The sequence below is a fragment of the Prionailurus viverrinus genome, chromosome D2, assembly GCF_022837055.1.
Source record: "Prionailurus viverrinus isolate Anna chromosome D2, UM_Priviv_1.0, whole genome shotgun sequence".
NCBI lineage: Eukaryota > Metazoa > Chordata > Mammalia > Carnivora > Felidae > Prionailurus > Prionailurus viverrinus.
In genome coordinates, this window is record NC_062571.1 from 54,851,467 (window position 1) to 54,871,241 (window position 19,775).

At 40.8% G+C, this 19,775-nt stretch overlaps 2 protein-coding genes across 12 annotated transcripts in view; one reads left to right on the forward strand and one right to left on the reverse strand.

Annotated features, from left to right (window-relative positions):
* Positions 1-18,910, forward strand: part of PLCE1 (phospholipase C epsilon 1) — a 335,693-nt gene extending 316,783 nt beyond the window's left edge. Inside the window, exons 30-34 of one of the 11 annotated variants that reach the window (XM_047824500.1) lie at positions 3,322-3,480; positions 5,858-6,073; positions 6,411-6,623; positions 9,405-9,418; positions 12,652-13,917. In XM_047824500.1, the coding sequence (XP_047680456.1) occupies positions 3,322-3,480; positions 5,858-6,073; positions 6,411-6,599 (564 nt within the window). In that variant the 3' untranslated portion in view covers positions 6,600-6,623; positions 9,405-9,418; positions 12,652-13,917. The other 10 variants (XM_047824498.1, XM_047824502.1, XM_047824504.1 and 7 more) reach the window with 10 other exon arrangements.
* Positions 16,005-19,775, reverse strand: part of NOC3L (NOC3 like DNA replication regulator) — a 29,849-nt gene continuing 26,078 nt past the window's right edge. The window contains exons 19-21 of the mRNA XM_047824508.1: positions 19,288-19,385; positions 16,737-16,821; positions 16,005-16,430 (exon numbers count right to left, since the gene is read on the reverse strand). Of these exons, the coding sequence (XP_047680464.1) occupies positions 16,299-16,430; positions 16,737-16,821; positions 19,288-19,385 (315 nt within the window). The 3' untranslated portion in view covers positions 16,005-16,298. The remainder of the gene's footprint in view (positions 16,431-16,736; positions 16,822-19,287; positions 19,386-19,775) is intronic.

Here is a 19,775-nt window from a genome sequence, read left to right on the forward strand (position 1 = left end):
TTGGGACATGTAATAGAGCTTGGTTGGTAAAATGCCCATTGGTGATCCATGATGTTGGGACACAGTGGAGATGATAAAGAGCCAGTTTTCAGCGTCATGTGCCACTTTTTCACTCTGCACCGAACTGTGAACATGACCTGCATCGTACTCCACAGACCTCCAACATCTGCTCTGGGAACCACAGCCACTGCCTTTCTCCCTAACCTTGCCTTAGACCATAAAAGGACACTCCAGTTAAGCAAAAAAATGTAATCGTCTCCCCAACCTCCTCTCCCTATAAGACATACACATTGCAAAGGCAGGTAATGAGCAGTTCTGATGATAATAGCTTTATGAGAAAATATCAGAGGCCTTAGCTGGACTTTTGAAGCCTTCTTCAGTTTCTCTCTAAATTTTTCTGTATTTTTTCTCGTTGACTTGCCTCATTCTTTAGCTACATGTAAAAAAATGTCCTCTAAGTGATAAGGTCAGCAAGCGAATTTTCAAACCATATATTTGCATAATGATTTACCGTGTTCAAAGTTCTCACTCACTACTTTTTGAATGATCTCATGAGGTAATGGAAACCATTTCGCACATAGGAAATTGAGGTTCACAGAGGTTAAATCGTGACAAAGTGAGAAGTAGAAAGAACTCAGGTCTGTGGCTTCAAAGGTCAGTGTCCTTGCCCCATCCTGTGCTGCCAAGGCTGGTGATGAGTCAGCCTTCCTGGACCATGGCACCCAGCACTGTGGGGGCAGTGGGAGGCAGTGAGCAAGAGGGAACGTGGGCAGGCTCTTGAGTGTCTTATAGTTAGAAGGGCTGGGGAGGTTAAGAATGCCCATATGCAACTTAAGGTGTATATGAAAACAGGCTATAGAGACCTCAGGAATAAATACTTAACAAGGGCTAGTGGGCGAGAAGCATTATGAACAATAAGGGGAATGAGTTAGAAGGGAAGGCTAACAAACATGTTCTGATGGGGAGAATACAACAAACTCTCCTGTCTGTGCCTTGGTGGAGAAGAGATTTTTGAAATGACTGACATGTATCTCCAAAGATAACAAATCACATTTAATGTGTCTCGGGTGACCTGGTACATCGTGGCACACACATATTTACTGACTAAATAAATGAATTCAGCGATTATTGAATGCAAGCAGACACTAGTATAGTTGATAGATCTGGGCTATATGTATTTTCATTTATTTCATTCTGTGGAACTAGTAAGATAAATAAGCAATTTTCCCATATATTCAGAGTCCCCAAACTGTTATCCATGACCTCTGATCTCTCCTCCTTGCCTGCCTTTTATAGTTTTCTTGTCTTCTAGGTTCTCAAGCTGTCAGGATCACATCTTCCTGTGGTCAATATGCCTTCCTATGACACCTGCTGGATTTGAAATCAGACAGACCTGGCTCTGCCACAAATTAAATGACCTTGGACAGCTCATTTAACTTCTGTAAACCTCTGTGCCCTAATTTGTAAATCTGTGATTGAAAAAGATTAACATGAGCCTCATGCCAAACATAGAGACAATATGTAGAAAAATGCTTAGTAAGCTGTAAAGAACTGTAAGTGAGGACTGTTGTTCTGGTCATAACCTGTGCCTTCTAATGGGGCAGAAAACTCCCTAAAAATAAATAAGTTCTGAGAGAGGCTCTGAGGAGGTCTCTTAAAAGTAATGTTTATTGCATAGTTATTGAGATATTTTATGTGTCCATTAGAACTTTTTTGTTTTCATATTTGCTTGCTTCCTGGTTTTCAAGATACGGATTATAAATTATGTCAGATGAATTACCACCCAACCCCACTCTCAGACTGGTTAAATATATCATGGTCAACACAATGACATATTACACAGCTAAATCTCTAATAATTGACATGAAATGAACACCACAATCTTTCAAGTGGGGAGGAAAAAACAAGTTGCAGAACATTATATGGAGTACAATCTCAGTTTATGTAATAAAAATGGACAGTAACTCTCCCCTCCCAACACCCCTAATATAACGGATGGGGTCCAAAAACATCAGTCATGAAAATTTTAGGGACCATGATTGTATGATTAATGATATGACTGGGGTGAGCCTGTGGGGCCAGAAGCTCCTGCAACCCAAGTCCTTTCTGGTCCTGGTTGCAGTTTGGCACCACCTGGTGGCAGTTATCCATTCTGCCTCAGTATCAAAGGGGACAATTCTGGATCCTATGGCTGGCTGGTTGGAACCTCCAGGATAGTTAGTGACAACGATTCTTGGATTTTTCTTGGATTAGTTAGGACCATTTCAGTCATTTCAGTGGCTTGACCTGAGATCAGGCTAGGAGAATGCTGGAATCGAAGGACTCTCCTGCTAAATGCTCTCTTCCTGAGATGAGGTTGCCTCTTCCCCTTCAGACCTCCCCCTTGCAGAAGATAACTGTAAGCTACCCTTCATTTGAGAATAGGGCTAAAAAAAAGGGGGCGGGGGAGCCATCTGACAATCATATTATATCTAAATTCACGTAATTCCAGGGTTTCATAGTATATATGTATTCACATATACAAAAATATACGTGTACATTCATAGCAGATGTTTAGAAGCATACATAACCTAACAACAGTGGTTTTTTTGTAGGGAATGAGATGAGACACAGAAGGGAAAAAGTTGATAATGGGGAAAGCTTGGCTTTTTATTGATCTATTTCTATACTGTTTGAAAATTTTTAATGATACATATGCCTATAGATATATCTAAATATATATTTTATATATATAACTCCATGTGTAAAATTTGCTAAAAGCCAATTAACCTGATGACCAATTCTCATAACTACTGAGAATTTTGTCAACATTCGTTTCAGTGTGACCTACCTCCAGCCATTGGTTCCGCCTTTCCGCTGTAGTTCCTGTTCTTCCAGCCTGGCTGAATGCCAGTTTGCACATTTCATTGTTCAGATCTCCAGCATGTAGGGCATGAACGGGCTTTCTCCTAAATGTAATTTACTGTGTTCTTATTTGACTTTTAATATTTGGCAAAATGGTGTATTGTCCTCTTCCAAATTTGTCTACAGTTGACTGGGACTCAAAATCCACTGGCAGTAGGAGCAGATCTATTGGCTTATTTTGAGCCAGGTCCTTATTAGTCTGTCAATATCAGCAAAAATACCCACATTACTTTCTTTCTCTCAGAAGATACGTATACCCTTTAGAATAGTTTATGAAATATTAACTAGTGTATGAAATATAAAGCTAAGATATAGTTTCCACATTGCCAAGATATAGCTCACATTTTTGCTAGGTTTTTCTTTTTTACTCTACATCATCTTACCATTTACTCACACTTTTCATCTCTTTAAACACAGAACCTAGAAGAGAAAAGCATTGTTCAAGATGACAAAGAGGTGACCTTGAGCTCAGAGGAGGAGAGTTTCTTTGTTCAAGTGCACGATGTTTCTCCAGAGCAACCTCGAACGGTCATCAAAGCACCCCGTGTCAGCACCGCACAGGACGTCATTCAGCAGGTGAAACCCTCTCCCTTGTTTGCCTCAGTCAGCTCCTCAGTGTAAATCACTAGGACAAATCTGATGTCAGCTCATTTTATGAGTGAAGTTCTAGAACAATGGGGATCTGAAGAGGGAGAGTGTGCCTCCTACAGTTGGAAAATACTAGTTCATTCCTTCAGCAGACAACTCACCTAGTATCTACCATGAGTCTGGCTCTCTGTGAAGTGTTGATAACAGATTGAGGTAGGAACTCCACAGAGTAGTAATTTTATTGCCCCAGACATGCCTAAGCCAATCCTAAAGACTGTCTCTCAAAGATCCTACAGAAGACATGCTGGAGGCCTTCTCTGGCCCTTTCCCTCCTCTAAGTCATACTTCTTGGTGCACATGGTTTCAGAGAACTATACTCCCTTCCTTCAAGCTTTGTAATGGTTTGTGTTTATTAAACACCCATTTGAGAAGTGGTGTAGCATAATGGTTAACAGCACAGAAGACTCTCGATCAAAGTACTCCAGGTTCAAACCCCAGCTCTACTTTTTAAAAAATTTTTTAAACTTATTAATTTTTAAAATTTACATCCAAATTAGTTAACATATAGCGCAGTAATGATTTCAGGAGAATTTAGTGACTCATCACTTACATGTAACACCCAGTGCTTATCCCAACAAGTGTTCTCCTTAATGCCTCTTGCCCAATTAGCCCATTCCCCCACCCACAACCCTTCCAGTAACCCTTGGTTTGTTCTCCATATTTACGAGTCTCTTATGTTTTGTCTCCCTCCTTGTTTTTATGATTTTTGCTTCCCTTCCCTTATGTTCATCTGTTTTGTCTCTTGAAGTCCTCATATGAGTGAAGTCATATATTTGTCTTTCTCTAATTTCGCTGAGCATAATATCCTCTAGTTCCATCCATGTTGTTGCAAATGGCAAGATTTCATTCTTTTTGATTGCCAGGTAATATTCCAGTGTGTGTGTGTGTGTGTGTGTGTGTGTGTGTGTGTGTGTACACACACACACACACACACCCCATCTTCTTTATCTATTCATTCATCAATGGACATTTGGGCTCTTTCTATATTTTCGCTATTGTTGATAGTGCTGCTCTACACATTGGGGTGCATGTGCCCCTGTGAAACAGCACTCTGGTATCCTTTGGATAAATATCCGGTAGTGCAATTGACCCCAGCTCTAGTTCCTAGTGCCTCAGCTACAGTAGTGTGCTGGTAAACTGGCTCTCTTAAGGAAAAACAAAAAAGCTCCAACTGATTTTTTGTGTTTGCCAGTTTCTGTTGTGTGGATGCTCCCACCATGTCTGATTTCACTGGCCCGTTCCAGTTGGCTCCAGCACACTGTTTACCATGTGCTAAGCTACTACATAGATAACGTGGAGATAGTATAATAGTGCTTTCCACCCAGAGTTGTTGTGACAGTGAAGTCAGTAAGTATCGGTAATGTGTATAATGCTCAGCACATGGCAAACACTATAGTGTTATTTGCTATTGTTGCATGATTATGTGGTTAATATTTGCCTCCTCAATAGAGTTTGAACTCCAAGAAAGCCCAGACACATGGGGGTTTTTTTGTTCATCTTTCTCTCCAAAGAATAGTACTGTATCTGGGACACAGGAAGCCCTCACTAAACATTTGATGACTAAATAAACATGTAAGCGAAAGATGATCTCGCACTAAATGAGAAGTGAGGCCAGGTAAATAACTAAAATGCCTTCAACATCCAAGACACTGAGATGAAGAAGCAGCCTGGTGGGACAGAAAGGCTCCTGAAGGTCAAGATTCTGTCTCTCATGGTCTGTGTGACCTTCATGTCTGTGAGCTTTGGTGCATGTAGAAAATCCAGTGAAAGTTCTTATTCTAGCACTTATTAGTTGTGCATCCTTTGGAATCTGCTTAACCTTCATACATTTAAGCTTCCTTGTCTGAAAATGGGGTAATACCTAAATCATGGTCTGTTGTGAAGCTTTATCAGGTAATGCAAGAAAGCACGTTACAAGCTATAAGTACACAGATGTAAAATGACGAATGATATGAGGCCATCTGAAAGATCCCTTCCTTCTCTAAACGTCTGTGACATTTTCCCCACCTTCAAGTCTCATTCAGAATGAATGCAAGTGTTGGAGATACTGTGTATTCAGTTGACTGTAATTTTTTTTTAATGTTTATTTATTTTTGAGAGAGAGAGACAGAGTGTGAGCAGGGGAAGGGCAGAGTGAGAGGGAGACACAGAACCCGAAGCAGGCTCCAGGCTCTGAGCTGTCAGCACAGAGCCCGACGCGGGGCTCGAACTCACGGACCATAAGATCATGACCTGAGCTGAAGTCAGACCCTTAACCAGCTGAGCCACCCAGGCGCCCCTCAGTTGACTGTAATTTATCTTTCAGACCTTGTGCAAAGCAAAGTATTCCTACAGCATCCTGAGCAACCCCAACCCAAGTGACTATGTGCTTTTGGAAGAGGTGGTAAAAGACACGACCAAGAAGTCTTCCACCCCAAAGTCCTCCCAGCGGGTCCTTTTGGATCAGGAGTGTGTGTTTCAAGCCCAAAGCAAGTGGAAAGGGGCAGGAAAATTCATCCTTAAGCTAAAGGAGCAGGTGCAGGTAAAGTTCAAAGTTCTTTTGCTCTCTTCACAAAGTATTTGCTATTCACAGCTCCACGGTAATCAAATTTGGGAGTTCGTGAAATCTTGAAGAAAGTTCCTGAGCCAAGGGATATAGTTGGGAGAAAATCATTTGGCTTCATTTTCACTATGTGAAAAGAAAGGTAGTCCCTACCACCCCTCCACGGGTAAGCAGTCCTGAAAGGGGTGTCCCTCAGCACTTCTTCCCAAAGCTCTACTTACTGGAGAGGAAGAGGAAAGGGTTCTAGGATAGCATGTCATGTGACTGAGGATCCCGGCTTTAACATACCAATGGAAGGTTCTTTTTTTCCCCACAGGCATCCCGAGAAGACAAAAGGAAAGGCATTTCTTTTGCAAGTGAATTTAAGAAGTTCACCAAGTCAACTAAACAACCCCGAGGACTCGCATCACCTTCTCAGGTCTTGGCCTCAGAAGGTGTCCAAAACAAGGAGGAGAAACCGATGGGCAGCTTGTCCTCCAGTGACACCATGGACTATCGACAATAACCAAGGTTGGCACGTTTTACCCAGGTAGACTTGAATCATCACACTATTCTGAAATGGGGACCAACTACTGTGTAAGGCCCAGTAGGAGGATGTCCCCTGAAGGCAGATAGGAATGGTACCTAAAAACAAGAAAAGACCTCTGCAGATTTATGTATAACATTTATAACTTTAGACTGCTGGGTTTGTAGATGGCTAGAAGAAGGCCCCGAGAGGACAACCCACTTGCCCGACCTACTACATCAGCCTTATTTCATCAGACATAGAACTGCCTTAATTATTGCTCACGGTCCTGGACATTCTCAAAGGACTTCTGTGGGTCATTCAGCTCTTATTCTTTTGGATTTCTAGTTTCAGGTCCGTTTTAAGGTTTGATTTAGCCTCAACAACCTCACCTTGGTCTGCCTCAATTAAAACATTAAAAACCTGGCATCCAGGATGCGATGGTTAAAAAGAAAGCAAAATAACATAACAGCCTCTGTCTTGAAACTGCAGTAAATTAAGCCTTTGGTTGTCCGCCCACTGCTTGGCATTTACAGAGTAAACTTAGTTCTATCTTAAAACAAATTACCGTACATGGAACCCAAATTAAAAAAAAAAAAAAAAGAACTTGAGGAAACCAGATTTTTTTTCCATTTAGTTTGTTAATGAACCCAAGGATTAAAGCCCAGTTTTTGCCTGTGTCACTGTAGTTGTAAAATGAGACCGACGGCATAGTGAAGGCATTGCTGCTTATACTGTAGAGGTTGATCGTCTGTCTTTATCACAATTAGGAATTTCTTATATTAAATTGGAGCTCACAATTAAAGACTTTATTGATACCTTTTGACAGGGACCTAATTTGATTTATAATAGCACAAAAGAAGGCTCAATATACTGAGCCCGTATTTCTACATTTAAGAAGCTCTTAAAATAACCAGTGCCCCACACAACGCGTGCAAAGCTCTTCCAAAACAGCCAGGGCCAAACACAGGGAACACCCTCCTTCAGAATATCTGCGTATCCAGCTATTCTGAGGTTTGTTTAGGTTCTGTATGGAAAGGATCATCAGAAGGAACTCTCAGAACTACAGCAGCAAATCCCCATCAAATAGCATCGGACAATAGTGAATACACACAGAACGGCAAAGCCCTGACCTATGCCAGACTGAGAATGTTCAACACTCATTTTCTGTTGAGATACATCTGGAATCCTAATTTTTAAAAGTTCCAGGGGTGGGGTGCCTGGGCAACTCAGTTGATTAAGCGGCTGACTCTTGATTTCAGCTCAGGTCATGATCTCATGGTTCATGAAATCAAGCCCCACGTCAGGCTCTGCATTGACAACACAGAGCCTGCTTGGGATTCTCTCTTTCCCTCTCTCTGCACCTCCCCTGATCATGCACTCATAAAAAAAATTTTTTTTAAAGTTCCAGGGGCCTCTGGCTGGCACAGTTGGTGAAGCACCCGACTCTTGATCTTGGGGCCGTGAGTTTGAGCCCCACGTTAGGCACAGAGATTACAGTTAATCGATCAACACATACATACATACATTAAAAGTTCCAGACTCACTTTCTTTTTTGCCCCAGGACACTAAGACAACAGTGCCTTCTCCAAAAGCCAAGTGAGCTTTAGGACTAAGCATCAATGTTGAGCCTCCACAGCTGTTTAGAAGATGGCTTTACCTTGGTAGTGGGTCTGTGAGCGTGACACTAAGGACAGTAATTAAAACCTAAAATATTGTTTTCCATGTCAAGAACTTAGCATCAAATAAATCATAGATGTGATGCTATACACACCCCTTATATTATAACCTCCACGGTGACAGTGGAATTATGCTCTGCACAATGGAGCCCTCACTGTGCCACAAGATTACAAGAAGTACGTCGGAATATAGCTCCACTGGAAATCGGACTTAAAAAGAATAAGCTTGGGGCACCTGGGTGGCGCAGTCGGTTAAGCGTCCGACTTCAGCCAGGTCACGATCTCACGGTCCGTGGGTTCGAGCCCCGCGTCAGGCTCTGGGCTGATGGCTCAGAGCCTGGAGCCTGTTTCCGATTCTGTGTCTCCCTCTCTCTCTGCCCCTCCCCCGTTCATGCTCTGTCTCTCTCTGTCCCAAAAATAAATAAAAAACGTTGAAAAAAAAAATTAAAAAAAAAAAAAGAATAAGCTTGCTATAATGAGCATTATTAGGAGTAGGGGTGGGGGTGATTTAGAGGTATGCCTTTGGACTATATTTTTCTGTAGCAAGCAAAATCATTGAGTTGACCTCAGCTTTACCTAAACTTGGGGAAGCTTCTCTTTAAAAACATCCATGGGTGCATCTATGGGAATATGTATCTCATGTTATAAACTCCTTTACAAATGGTCTCATGAGAAGAGACTTTTTGTGCTCGCAAGAAGACAAGCGTAGGGTTTTTGCTGCTGCTGAGAACATAAGGTTTCATGTTACTTGTTCTAAAATTTTCACCCCTGAAGTTTTAAGAGTTACCCCTTAATAATTTCCACAATTATATACCTTACTCATATCTGAAATAATGCAGAGTTGAAGGACTTCCCCCTTTTAAAAAAGTTGAAATTTATTTGATTGTGATTACAAAAATCTTTCTAAAGAATGTGGTGTTCGGAACAGAAATAGGCTCATGTTCCACCACCCAGGAGCATCATGTTATGACACTGTGAGTTTATAGCAAATAGTCTCTCCTCCAAAACCAGCCACCAAAGCTGTGGGTTTCTGTCGGTTGAATAACACTAAACCCTTGCTACACTGCAAATGTTTCTGTTCCTGCATTTTAAATATACTAACAAAGCTATGTATACAACTTTACAGGTGAAGACCTTTTGGTAAGAAGTTAAAGTCAAGAGTGAACATGGTGGAAACAAATACAATTTGCTTATTTTCATTAGACTTAAACTGGAAATTGAGGATTTCTGAACCGAAGCCTTCTTGACACATGATGTGAGGTCCATGCTGAGGACAAGCAAAATGGCAAGGGCTACCTACCAACCAATTCCTGATGAATGCAACAATGCAGCCCAGGAGATTGCCACTTTGCAAATGTCAGCAGTTGGGAAAAAAACATTGCTAAGCTCGCAATAACTGACTTAGGACAAGGGTCAGCAAACTTTGTCCATAAAGGGCCAGAGGTAAACATTTTAGGCTTTATGGGCCATATGGTCTCTGTAGCAATTACTCAACTCGGCTGTTACAGTGCAAAAGCAGCCATAGATGATCTATACGTGAATGAGCATGGCTGTATTCCAATGAAACTATTTACAGACACTGAAATCACAATTTCACATAATTTTCACATCACAAATAATCCTCTTTGGGGTTTTTTCCAATCAGTTAAAAATGTAAAAGCTATTCTTAGTTCAAGAGCCATACAAACACTGGCGGCAGGCTAGATCTGGCCCAGGGCCAGTTTGCTGACCTGACTTAGAAAACTGGCAACAAGAGCCACAGAGGTCTGAAAACAAGCGAGGTTAGTCATACAGTTCATGGCGGACAATTGGAAGCTTTAGGGCATTGCGAGTGTAAATATGTCCTGTGAGATTCATCACAAAGTAATTTGATTTAGTTTCTATTATTGTGCACCATAGTGGACTCTTCTTTACCATTTCTTTTTACATACAGAATGATGTTGGGTTTTTTTTAAGTTTATTGCTTATGTATTATTCACAGATTATTCCACTTTTGGTTTTCACAAATTGAATTTAGAATGATGTACAAATTAGTATCTTCTGAGCTGTGACATCTTAACAAAAAATTTAACATTTCTTAAAGTAAAAGTAGACTGAGTTGGTGTTCAAATTTATTTATTTTGCAAGGTTTGTACTGACACTGTACTTGTATATTTATTATACATCGCTTTCTTGATATTGCTTATAGATTTAGAAGTATTAGTGGTTCTAGCTCACTATTTGAAGACAAATCTCCTAAAAAAAAAAAAAAAAAAGAAAAAAAGTACGCTCTGAATACCTGACATGGGCCAGAATTTCATGCAAAAAAAAAGCTTCATTTTCATTTCTAATTGAAGAGCTATTGATCCAAGTCATAATTGCCACTCAAGGTAAATTATCTTTAAAATCTTACTGCATAAAACTATAACGTAAGTATAAAAGATTTTTACTCTCAGTATGAAGCAAATTATGACTTTTAAAATGCAATGTGTGCCCCTCTGAAGCAAAATCCAAATTTTATCTTTCTGCTGATATTAAAATTTTTTCTTCAAATTATAAAACAAAGTCCTAACCTTTTGAGAAGTTCTTTTTGTGCCAATTGTAAAAATGAATAACACAGTCCCCAGTTCTTTGCATACTCTAAAATCAGAAGTGTTAAAAGTATACCACACAGGGGCGCCTTGGGTGGCTCAGTCAGTTCAGCATCTGCCTTTGGCTCAGGTCATGTTCTCACGGGTTGTGACTTCGAGCCCCACATTAGGCTCCGTGCTGACAGTGCAGAGCTTGTTTGGGATTCTCTCCCTCTCCCCTCTCTCTGCCCCTCCCCTACTTGCTCGCACTCTCTCTCTCTCTCTCTCTCAAAATAAATAAAAACAAACAAAAAAAAAATCACACCATACAGCTTTCACATTATTGGAAGTTCATACTCAAAGCCTTAATGCTAGAGCAGTGACCACTTGCTTGTCGACAGAATTCAGGCTATTCCAGTTTGATGGAGTTTGCACAGTGCTACAGGTTTCTTTTCAAATAATCTATAATAAATGCACAGTACTGCCCATTAAAAAAAAAAAAACATTCCAGAAACACGTTATCATGCTTCTATAAATCTGGCATCTTTTCTTCTGGTTTGGCATACCGTGTATTGCAAACTGAATTACTGGCCTAACTGGCTAGAGTCAAAATGAAAACCCATGCAGAGATGAGATGACTGGTCTCTCTAGGTTTTATCACTTGGCCTTGATTCTAAGCTCCAGTCCCACCTCACCCCCCATCTTTAACATAGTTCACGTGGCTGCAGAACAGAATCGGCAACTTCCTGAGACTGAAGTGAGACCACGTCTCACAAGTGAATATATTGCCTGTACTGAACCCTACTTGATTGTTCAGTTCCTTTTGAGGTGAAAGCACATCCTCTATTTGAGTCTTTGGGACTTCAGGAAGGACACATTGCTCAAAACGTAAAGCATCTATTCTATAACAACCAACCAAAACAACCTGGTGTTTGCCGAAAATACAAAATTTTTTAGTTTATCTGAACCATAGAGTTATGATGGCATACCAAATGAAAGAAATTACCCTATTTAGAATGAATCAAAAATGGCCACCCAGACTGTACCCATTAACACTTCATACTTTCCATACTACTAAAAATCTGGGTAGCAAACTTTTATCAGTAAGTTGATATAGAAAGGATTCTAAATAGGAGCTCCTGGGTGGCTCGGTTAGTTAAGTGGCCAACTTTGGCTCAGGTCATGATCTCGCAGTATCTCTCTTTGTGGGTTCGAGCCCCAGGTCAGGCTCTGTGCAGACAGCTCAGAGCCTGGAGCCTGCTTCGGATTCTGTGCCTCCCTCTCTCTGCCCCTACCCTGCTCGTGCGCGTATGCTCTCTCTCTCTCTCTCAACATAATAAACATTAAAAAGAAAAAAAGAACCTATTTATGCAGGTTAGGTTTATTACAAAGTTTGGAGGAAAAGTATTTGAAGACGCTTCACTAAAAGCAGAGGAACATGAGTTGTGTTACTCTGTATGGTGATGCCAGCTTTACAGAATATACAGAGCTGATGAGAAAGGATTAGGTAAGAATCCAACTTGATCAGTGATGCTGAAAGAAATAGACTAACTTCCTCTCGGTCACCTGTTCATCTGCAATTGGTTGTTCTACAAAATAATAGAAGGTTACATGAGGTTGTTAAGGAAGCCAGGGTAAGTTTGAGGGCAAATTTGTAGGAAGTAACAATACTATTTGGGCAGAAAGTGCCCTCTTGAGGGAACCTTCTTTTCATGTCATCCTTTGCAAGTAAGTTATTTATAAATTCTCCAGTTGGGGGTATATAGTTGCAGCTACAAGTGAGTTACAGTGCCTGTTTTTAATTAAAGTTACTTTCTTACAAAGGTCTCCCATCTCAATGGCTCCGGAAACACTGGAGGCTCTTTAATGAAGCGGGCCCCCTGCTGCCACACACCCACTCCTTCCTCAAACTACATCTTCCCCTTCCTCTGCTCTCCCTCCCTATCCAGTACCTCTGCAGATCTGTCCTCCTCTGCCTGGACAACCATAGGCCTTGCTTAATTCTGACAAGTAACAGAGATTGCATTCTGCCTGGAAAAAACTGAATTGACTTGCCCACACGATACTCCACAACTCGGCCACACCAAGAGAAGAGTAGGATCTTCCTGGCTGGTGTCGGATCTCCAACTAGGCAGAGTGGGAGGCAGCCCACAGCCTACGTGCTCTCCAGACGGCTGCCTCGGACCCCTCGCAGTTGCTTCTCTTACATGAGCGTCAAAGTGACAAGAGGTGAACACCTGGACCCTCCGGAAAGTTATTAGAAAACAAAGATTGCCTCTTACACCAAGTCCAGCACCCATGATATGGGGCACTGTCAACAATTTATGTGTTCTTGGCCATCTCTAAGTATCAACTTCCTGAAAGGAATCTTTGGCTGATGGCTAAGGATTTGGACATGGGATGACCTGAAATGAGTGTTTTTGAAATATTGACTCTCCATGATTACCAAGCTACTCATTCATATACATCTCTTAGATCCAAAATATACTATGCTCAAGCAGACCATCAAGCAGGTCTCTGAAACCTTTCCTAAGTCTCTGAACTTTGAAATAATTCACTCTGACACTGAATTGGGTAATGTTGCATTTTTTTTCATGTTGTGTGAATGATCTGACTTAACATGCAGGACCATGGAAGACTGAAGCTGTGTCTTACACTCGTTATTATCCCACTTCACTTTTAAGTGCTTAGCACAGTGCTAAGCACATAGTAGGTGCTCGATATTGGTCTAGTTAAAAATATATTAAGGCTGTAAGCTTGTTATAGCCTTAGGATGTGTGTGTGTGTGTGTATGTTACTATGATATTTAGTTCTGAAAATGAAACTCATCAACACAGGCCATGAAAGTTTATGCACAAATAGATTTCATTCTCAAATTCATAAAGGGTATTCAAATACTAGATGTGTAATTTTATGGTCCCACTGTGATTCTCTGTATGTGTAACTACAAAGTTAAAAGCATAATACAAGTGTGAAATAGTTCATGAATTTCTACTTCAAAATTGATTTTTCACCTAAACTAGTTTCTCCTGCCAAAGTGAAATATAAATGTATTTGTATATGTTTGGAAAATAAATGATTTGTGACATGCATTGGTCATTTGTGCTCTGATGGGGAAAGACCATGTGGTCTTCCAAACATCTATTCATAACATTTCTGGACTCTGTTTTATATCTAAAATGTGGTTTAAAAGCAAATATTTATATATTAAATTATACATTTTCATTAAATAATCAAGCCTACAAAAAAACACTTTTTAAAATCACATAAGAATATGCTATACATATATATAAACATACACACACACACACGCGCGTGCGCACGCTGAAAGATAACATGCACTGTTGAGCACATATCCCCCATTAAGCTGGAATAATAAAGGCAATTTCTATTTTCATTTATTTCATGAGGGAAAAAAAGGGCTTTAAGCTCTAGAACAAAGGAACTGGCTTCTATAGTTTCAAAGACATAGAAGATCTATTTAATTGGGAATGCTGTACATTTTATTAAATTCTCACATCACAAGAACAGGAAGCAGAAGGGTACCTGGCTGGCTCAGTCAGTAGAGCATACGGCTCTTGATCTCAGGTCCATGAGTTTGAGCCCCATGTTGGGTACAGAGATTGCTTAAATAAAGAGAGAGAGAGAAAGAAAAGAAAGAAAAGAAAAAAGAAAAGAAAAAAGAAAAAGAAGGAAAGAAAGAAAAGAAGAGAAAAGAAAAGAAAGAAAGAAAAAGAAAGAAAGAAAGAAGGAAGGAACAAACAAACAGTGGCTCCTGGGTGGCTCAGTCAGTTAAGCATCTGACTCTTGATCTCAGCTCAGGTCATGATCTCATGGTTCATGAGACCAAGCCTCACGTCGGGGCTCTGCACTGACAGTGTGGAGCCTGCTTGGGATTCCCTCTCTCCCTCTCTCTCTGCCCCACCCCTCTCACTCTCTCTCTCAAAACAAATTAAGGAAAAAAAAAAAATAGGAAGCAGAAAAAAGCAGCTGTTTTATTTAATTATTCACAGTAAAGAATATTTATAACCTGGTTGTAATAAAAACTTATTTCAGAGGTCATTCCTAGAATATGACAGTATCTTAGGTAAAATATTGTTTAATTATATTCATAAAGAAGAGGATCGTATCTGTACAAAGGGAGAGGAGGGGCTGGTGGAGGGTAGGAAGAGGAGGAGAGGGTGGAAGAGGAAGAAAAGAAGAAGAAAAGCCCTTCAATAGGCACCATTTATCCTTAAACAGAGTCAAGTCTTAGACTTGGTTTTTCCACCCAGGAGTCCTTCCCCCATCACCCTCCAGAGCACATCAGAAAATGCAAAGAACTCTGAAGAGATTAGAGTCACATTCAAACTTTCATTGCAAGTAGCCATAATGAACACTCTCATTCTTTTTTTAAAAGATCGAATTAGATTACTTCTTGAAGTGTATCATCCAACAAGAGCCAATGAACTTGGTGTCCAATTTCAAACTATTTTCTCTTTTTCTCAAAAATCTTTATAAAAATATCCTCATTCAAATATAGAATTCTTATTTTCATCTATAGTGTTCCAAAAAATATATATTTACTTCATTAGAAAGCGTTTTGGTCAGGACGCCCAGGTGATTCAGTCAGATGAGTGTCTAACTCTTGATTTCGGTTCAGGTCATGATCTCATGGGTCTGTGGGATTGAGCCCCACATTGGGCTCTGCACTGACAGCAGGGAGCCTGCTTAGGATTCTCTCTCTCCTTCTCTCTCTGCCCTTCGCCTGCTCGCTCACACGCTCTCTCTCTCTCTCTCCCCCTCCCAAAATAAATAAATAAACATCAAAAGGAAAAAAAAGTTTTGGTCATAAAGAGTAGCTGAATGGTATAAAGCAATCTCATGGTCTTGATTTTTCTGCACTCTAAGCCCTCATTTTAATCTAGCAACTGTAACTCAATTAAGTTCACTTCAAAGATTTTTTTTTTAACTATAACTTAAGATGTATATTAAGTTTTAAAAAGGCAACATCATTAAGAAACTTCCAAATATGGGGGTAGGGGGCTCTCAATTCTCCTTTCTTTTTTTTTTTTTTTTTTAATATTTTTTTTCAACGTTTATTTATTTTTGGGACAGAGAGAGAGAGAGCATGAACGAGGGAGGGGCAGAGAGAGAGGGAGACACAGAATCGGAAACAGGCTCCAGGCTCCGAGCCATCAGCCCAGAGCCCGACGCGGGGCTCGAACTCACGGACCGCAAGATCGTGACCTGGCTGAAGTCGGACGCTTAACCGACTGCGCCACCCAGGCGCCCCGCAATTCTCCTTTCTTAATGACATTTTCAGAATCTGGGCAGAACCCTGTGCCATGCAAAGGGTAACTCTTCCACCTCTGTTAATTTTCTTAGGAAGCTTCCCTTATGTAAAGAGAATGTCCTAAATTAACAATATGTCTCTATGTGCATCTAAACAAACACAAATATGCAAGAAAGCCCATGGACACTTCACTCTTCTACCTCCGCAGTGATGTGGTCGAATATCTGCTGAAATCCAGAGGCAAGTGAGTAGCGACTTCACTGCAATGTCTTTTGATTAGTTGATTTAAATCTTCATTCAAAAATGCATCCCCTTGTAAAACTTCATCCTGCAAAAATATTAAAAGTAACTCATATTAAAAGTTCTAAAAGCCAAGCTGTGAGCAATATTAAAAATGGTGACACCTGACCCCAAGCCAACATGTGCCGGGTCTTGGACATCTCCTGTACTGAACAAAACGGTCTCAGGACTGTCTCCACAGAATCCCAACCCCACAGATCCAGCCTACCATCAACTCCTAATAAACATGAGAGGAAAAAAAAGTACCTATAACACAAGCAAGTTGGAATCAGTTAATAAGAGACATCCTTAGTTTTTATTTCATCTTTTAAAAAACATGAAAAGTATCACATACCTTCCTTTTGGAACTTGAAGACTGAACAGGAGGATTGAATGTCATTGCAGCCATGCTGTAAGTCTCAAAAAGTTCTGTAGCAGATCTATAATCACAGAAGAAATGTAAAGACATCACCATACCCGTGTAACTTGAAAATAATTAGACTGTACCCAAAGAGAAGCACGCATTATTCTAAACCCATATAGTGAGGGACAACCTAATTTTGCTCTTAAAACCAACAAACTCATGTAAAATAAACCCTAAATTCCCATGTAATGACAATGTTATCCAACTAAATCCACCTCAGAGAGGTCTGGTGTGCATTGAGAAATACAAGGCTGGACAAAAGACAAGGCCGAGCAGAAGACCTCCAGCTCAATGTGATCAAATCCCAACTCAACCACAGTTACGTGAACAATATGCAACTAAGTCATGGGGGTCCAGAGAAGTGAAGCACAGTGTTACCCTCCATTGCTTTCAAACAGCTCAATCTTTCAGTTACTGGCCTAGATTAAATGTCCATACCCATGGCTGTCCATGAATGCTTACTGATTTGGGGTTGGTTTACATTCTCTGAAGGAGATTGGGAAGGGCCTGCAACAGTCCCATCCCAAGCTCCACCCTCCAGGGCAAGACCACCAGGAGTCTCCTTTCTCAAGCTTTTGGGATAAACCCACCCTTCGTCTTCCTCCAGAGAAGGACATTTCTGGCACAAATGAGGCAAACGTTCAAAGTCTCTGACAAAAACATGCCATAAAAGGAACATGAATAAGAAAACTGACAAATAATTGTTTTCTCCTTTCTCTCCCTTTTAGAAAAGGCTGGGGGCACTTGGGTGGCTCCGTCAGTTGAGCATCCAACTTCAGCTCAGGTCATGATCCCAAGATGCATGAGTTGGAGCCTCACATCAGACTCTCTGCTTGTCAGCAGAACCCACTTCGGACCCTCTGTCCATTCCCATCTCTCTGCCCCTCGCCCATTCGTTCTCTCTCTTTCGAAATAAACTTTAAAAAAAATAAAAACTGGGGTGCCTCGGTGGCTCGGTGGGTTAAGCATCCAACTTCTGCTCAGCTCATGATCTCGCAGACTGTGAATTCGAGCCCCATATCAGGCTGGGTGCTGACAGCTCAGAGCCTGGAGCCTGCTTCCAATCCTGTGTCTGCCCCTCCCCAGCTCATGCTCAGTCTCTCTCTCTCTCAAAAACAAATAAACATTAAAAATAAAATTAAAAATAAAAAACAAGGCTGGAGGACAGGTGGGAAGTATGAGGGAAAAAAAAAGCAAACGGCCACTTTATCATTTAATAAGACCAAAAGTTATCTTTAGTCTACCCAGAGGGAAAAGCATTCATGGAAAACTACAGAGTTTATGTCTCATTTAGAAGGGAGGAAGCAGCTGATTTCTGCCATGTAAAAATACAGATCTATTTTGCCAAATCTCCCAGTACTTCAAGGAGCTGGAAATTTTATTTTTAGGTGAATTCCTCTAATATTTAAAATATAGCAAATAATTCCATTTTTGTTTAAACTGTGAAGAGGCCAGAACATCAGTCTGCTGACCTCCTGATCATTTGTCTGTGATCTCCAAATTAAAGAAACCAGTGGGCTGCAAATGAGAAAAATTTATAGCAAAATATTAATTCTGAGTGGTGGGTATATTACAAAGGCATCTTTTATGTCTTATTTTCTTATAATTCAAGTATTGCCTAATTTTGTAGGGAAAGAGGTAATATTTTTTTCAACTTTTCTGTACTTCGAAATTTTTCAGAGTAAGAAGCTGGAAAAGCAACTTCTCCTGGCAGGACCCTACTCCCCATCTGGAGTGCACGACGAATGCTGGGAGTGGCGGCAGGTCACGACACACTACACAGAGATGACCGTGAGGTGCACGAGAGAAACTGCCGCCCCGCTTGAGTGCCAGTGTCACAAAGCACTTCTTTTCTCTCATTTCTCCCTTTCTGGCCCTAGCAGGACCAGCCAGGAGGGGGCAGAAAGAAAAGGAATCTCTCTGCGGTTGGACTCATGGATCTTCTCATAGAGCAAGTATGGCATTACCTATAATGTGCGTCAGGCATGTATTTTCACTATTCTACTTACCTGGATGTGAGAAACTTCTTTTTTTTAGAGAGAGAGAGAGAGAGAGAGAGACAAGAGAGAGAGAGAGACAGAGAGAGACAGAGAGTGTGAGTGGGGAGAGGGGCAGACGGAGAATGAGAATCTTAAGCAGGCTCCATGCTCAGTGCGGAGCCCGACATCATGACCCTGGGATCATGACCTGAGCTGAAATCAAGAGTCAGACGCTCAACCAACTGAGCCACCTAGGCGCCCCATGTGAAACTTTTTAGAACCAAAAAAAAATGTTAACTGATTACCAAAAACGAACTAACAAAACCCACAGGCGACATGTTTTCTCCTTGGAACAATTCAGAAATATGAAGTGAGACCAAATCCCCATCAACTGGCACTTTGTATTTGAAAATCTATTACTTTATAGAGCAGACTTCTCATAAGAAAGAGCACTCGACTGCAATGTGTAGTCTGATAAAAAGGCAGTGCTGACTACTAAATACCTCCGGCTCAACTCTGGTTTGAGCGCTTCCGAGCCTTCAGAAGGTGCTCCAGCGATCAGGTGAGCTGCAAATCTCTGCACAATGGGATGGTAATGTCTCTGAAGGGCAAGAACAACCACGTTTTGCACAAGTCAGTACTTTATATAAATTATAGCACTAGCTGCAGTGAAGATTTTCCTTAATAAACACTATTTTTTAAATCATATATATATGTAATTCACAATAAGCACATCCCAACAGAAAAAATATTCTCTTTGCTCAGAGGACAACATAAATCTGTTTGATGACCAAGTTACCACTGACATACCTTAGTCTTGCTTTTACAGTATGAAAACAAAAAATCAAAAAGCAATTTCTCTTCTAGAGTGAAAAAAGTTCGTTTACAACAGGTTTCCTGAAACATCTTGCTCCAAGCCTCCTCCTATGCATCTGCACCATGAGATCACAACACAGTGCGGCCCTCTTGAAACTGGGGTGATGTCAGAGTC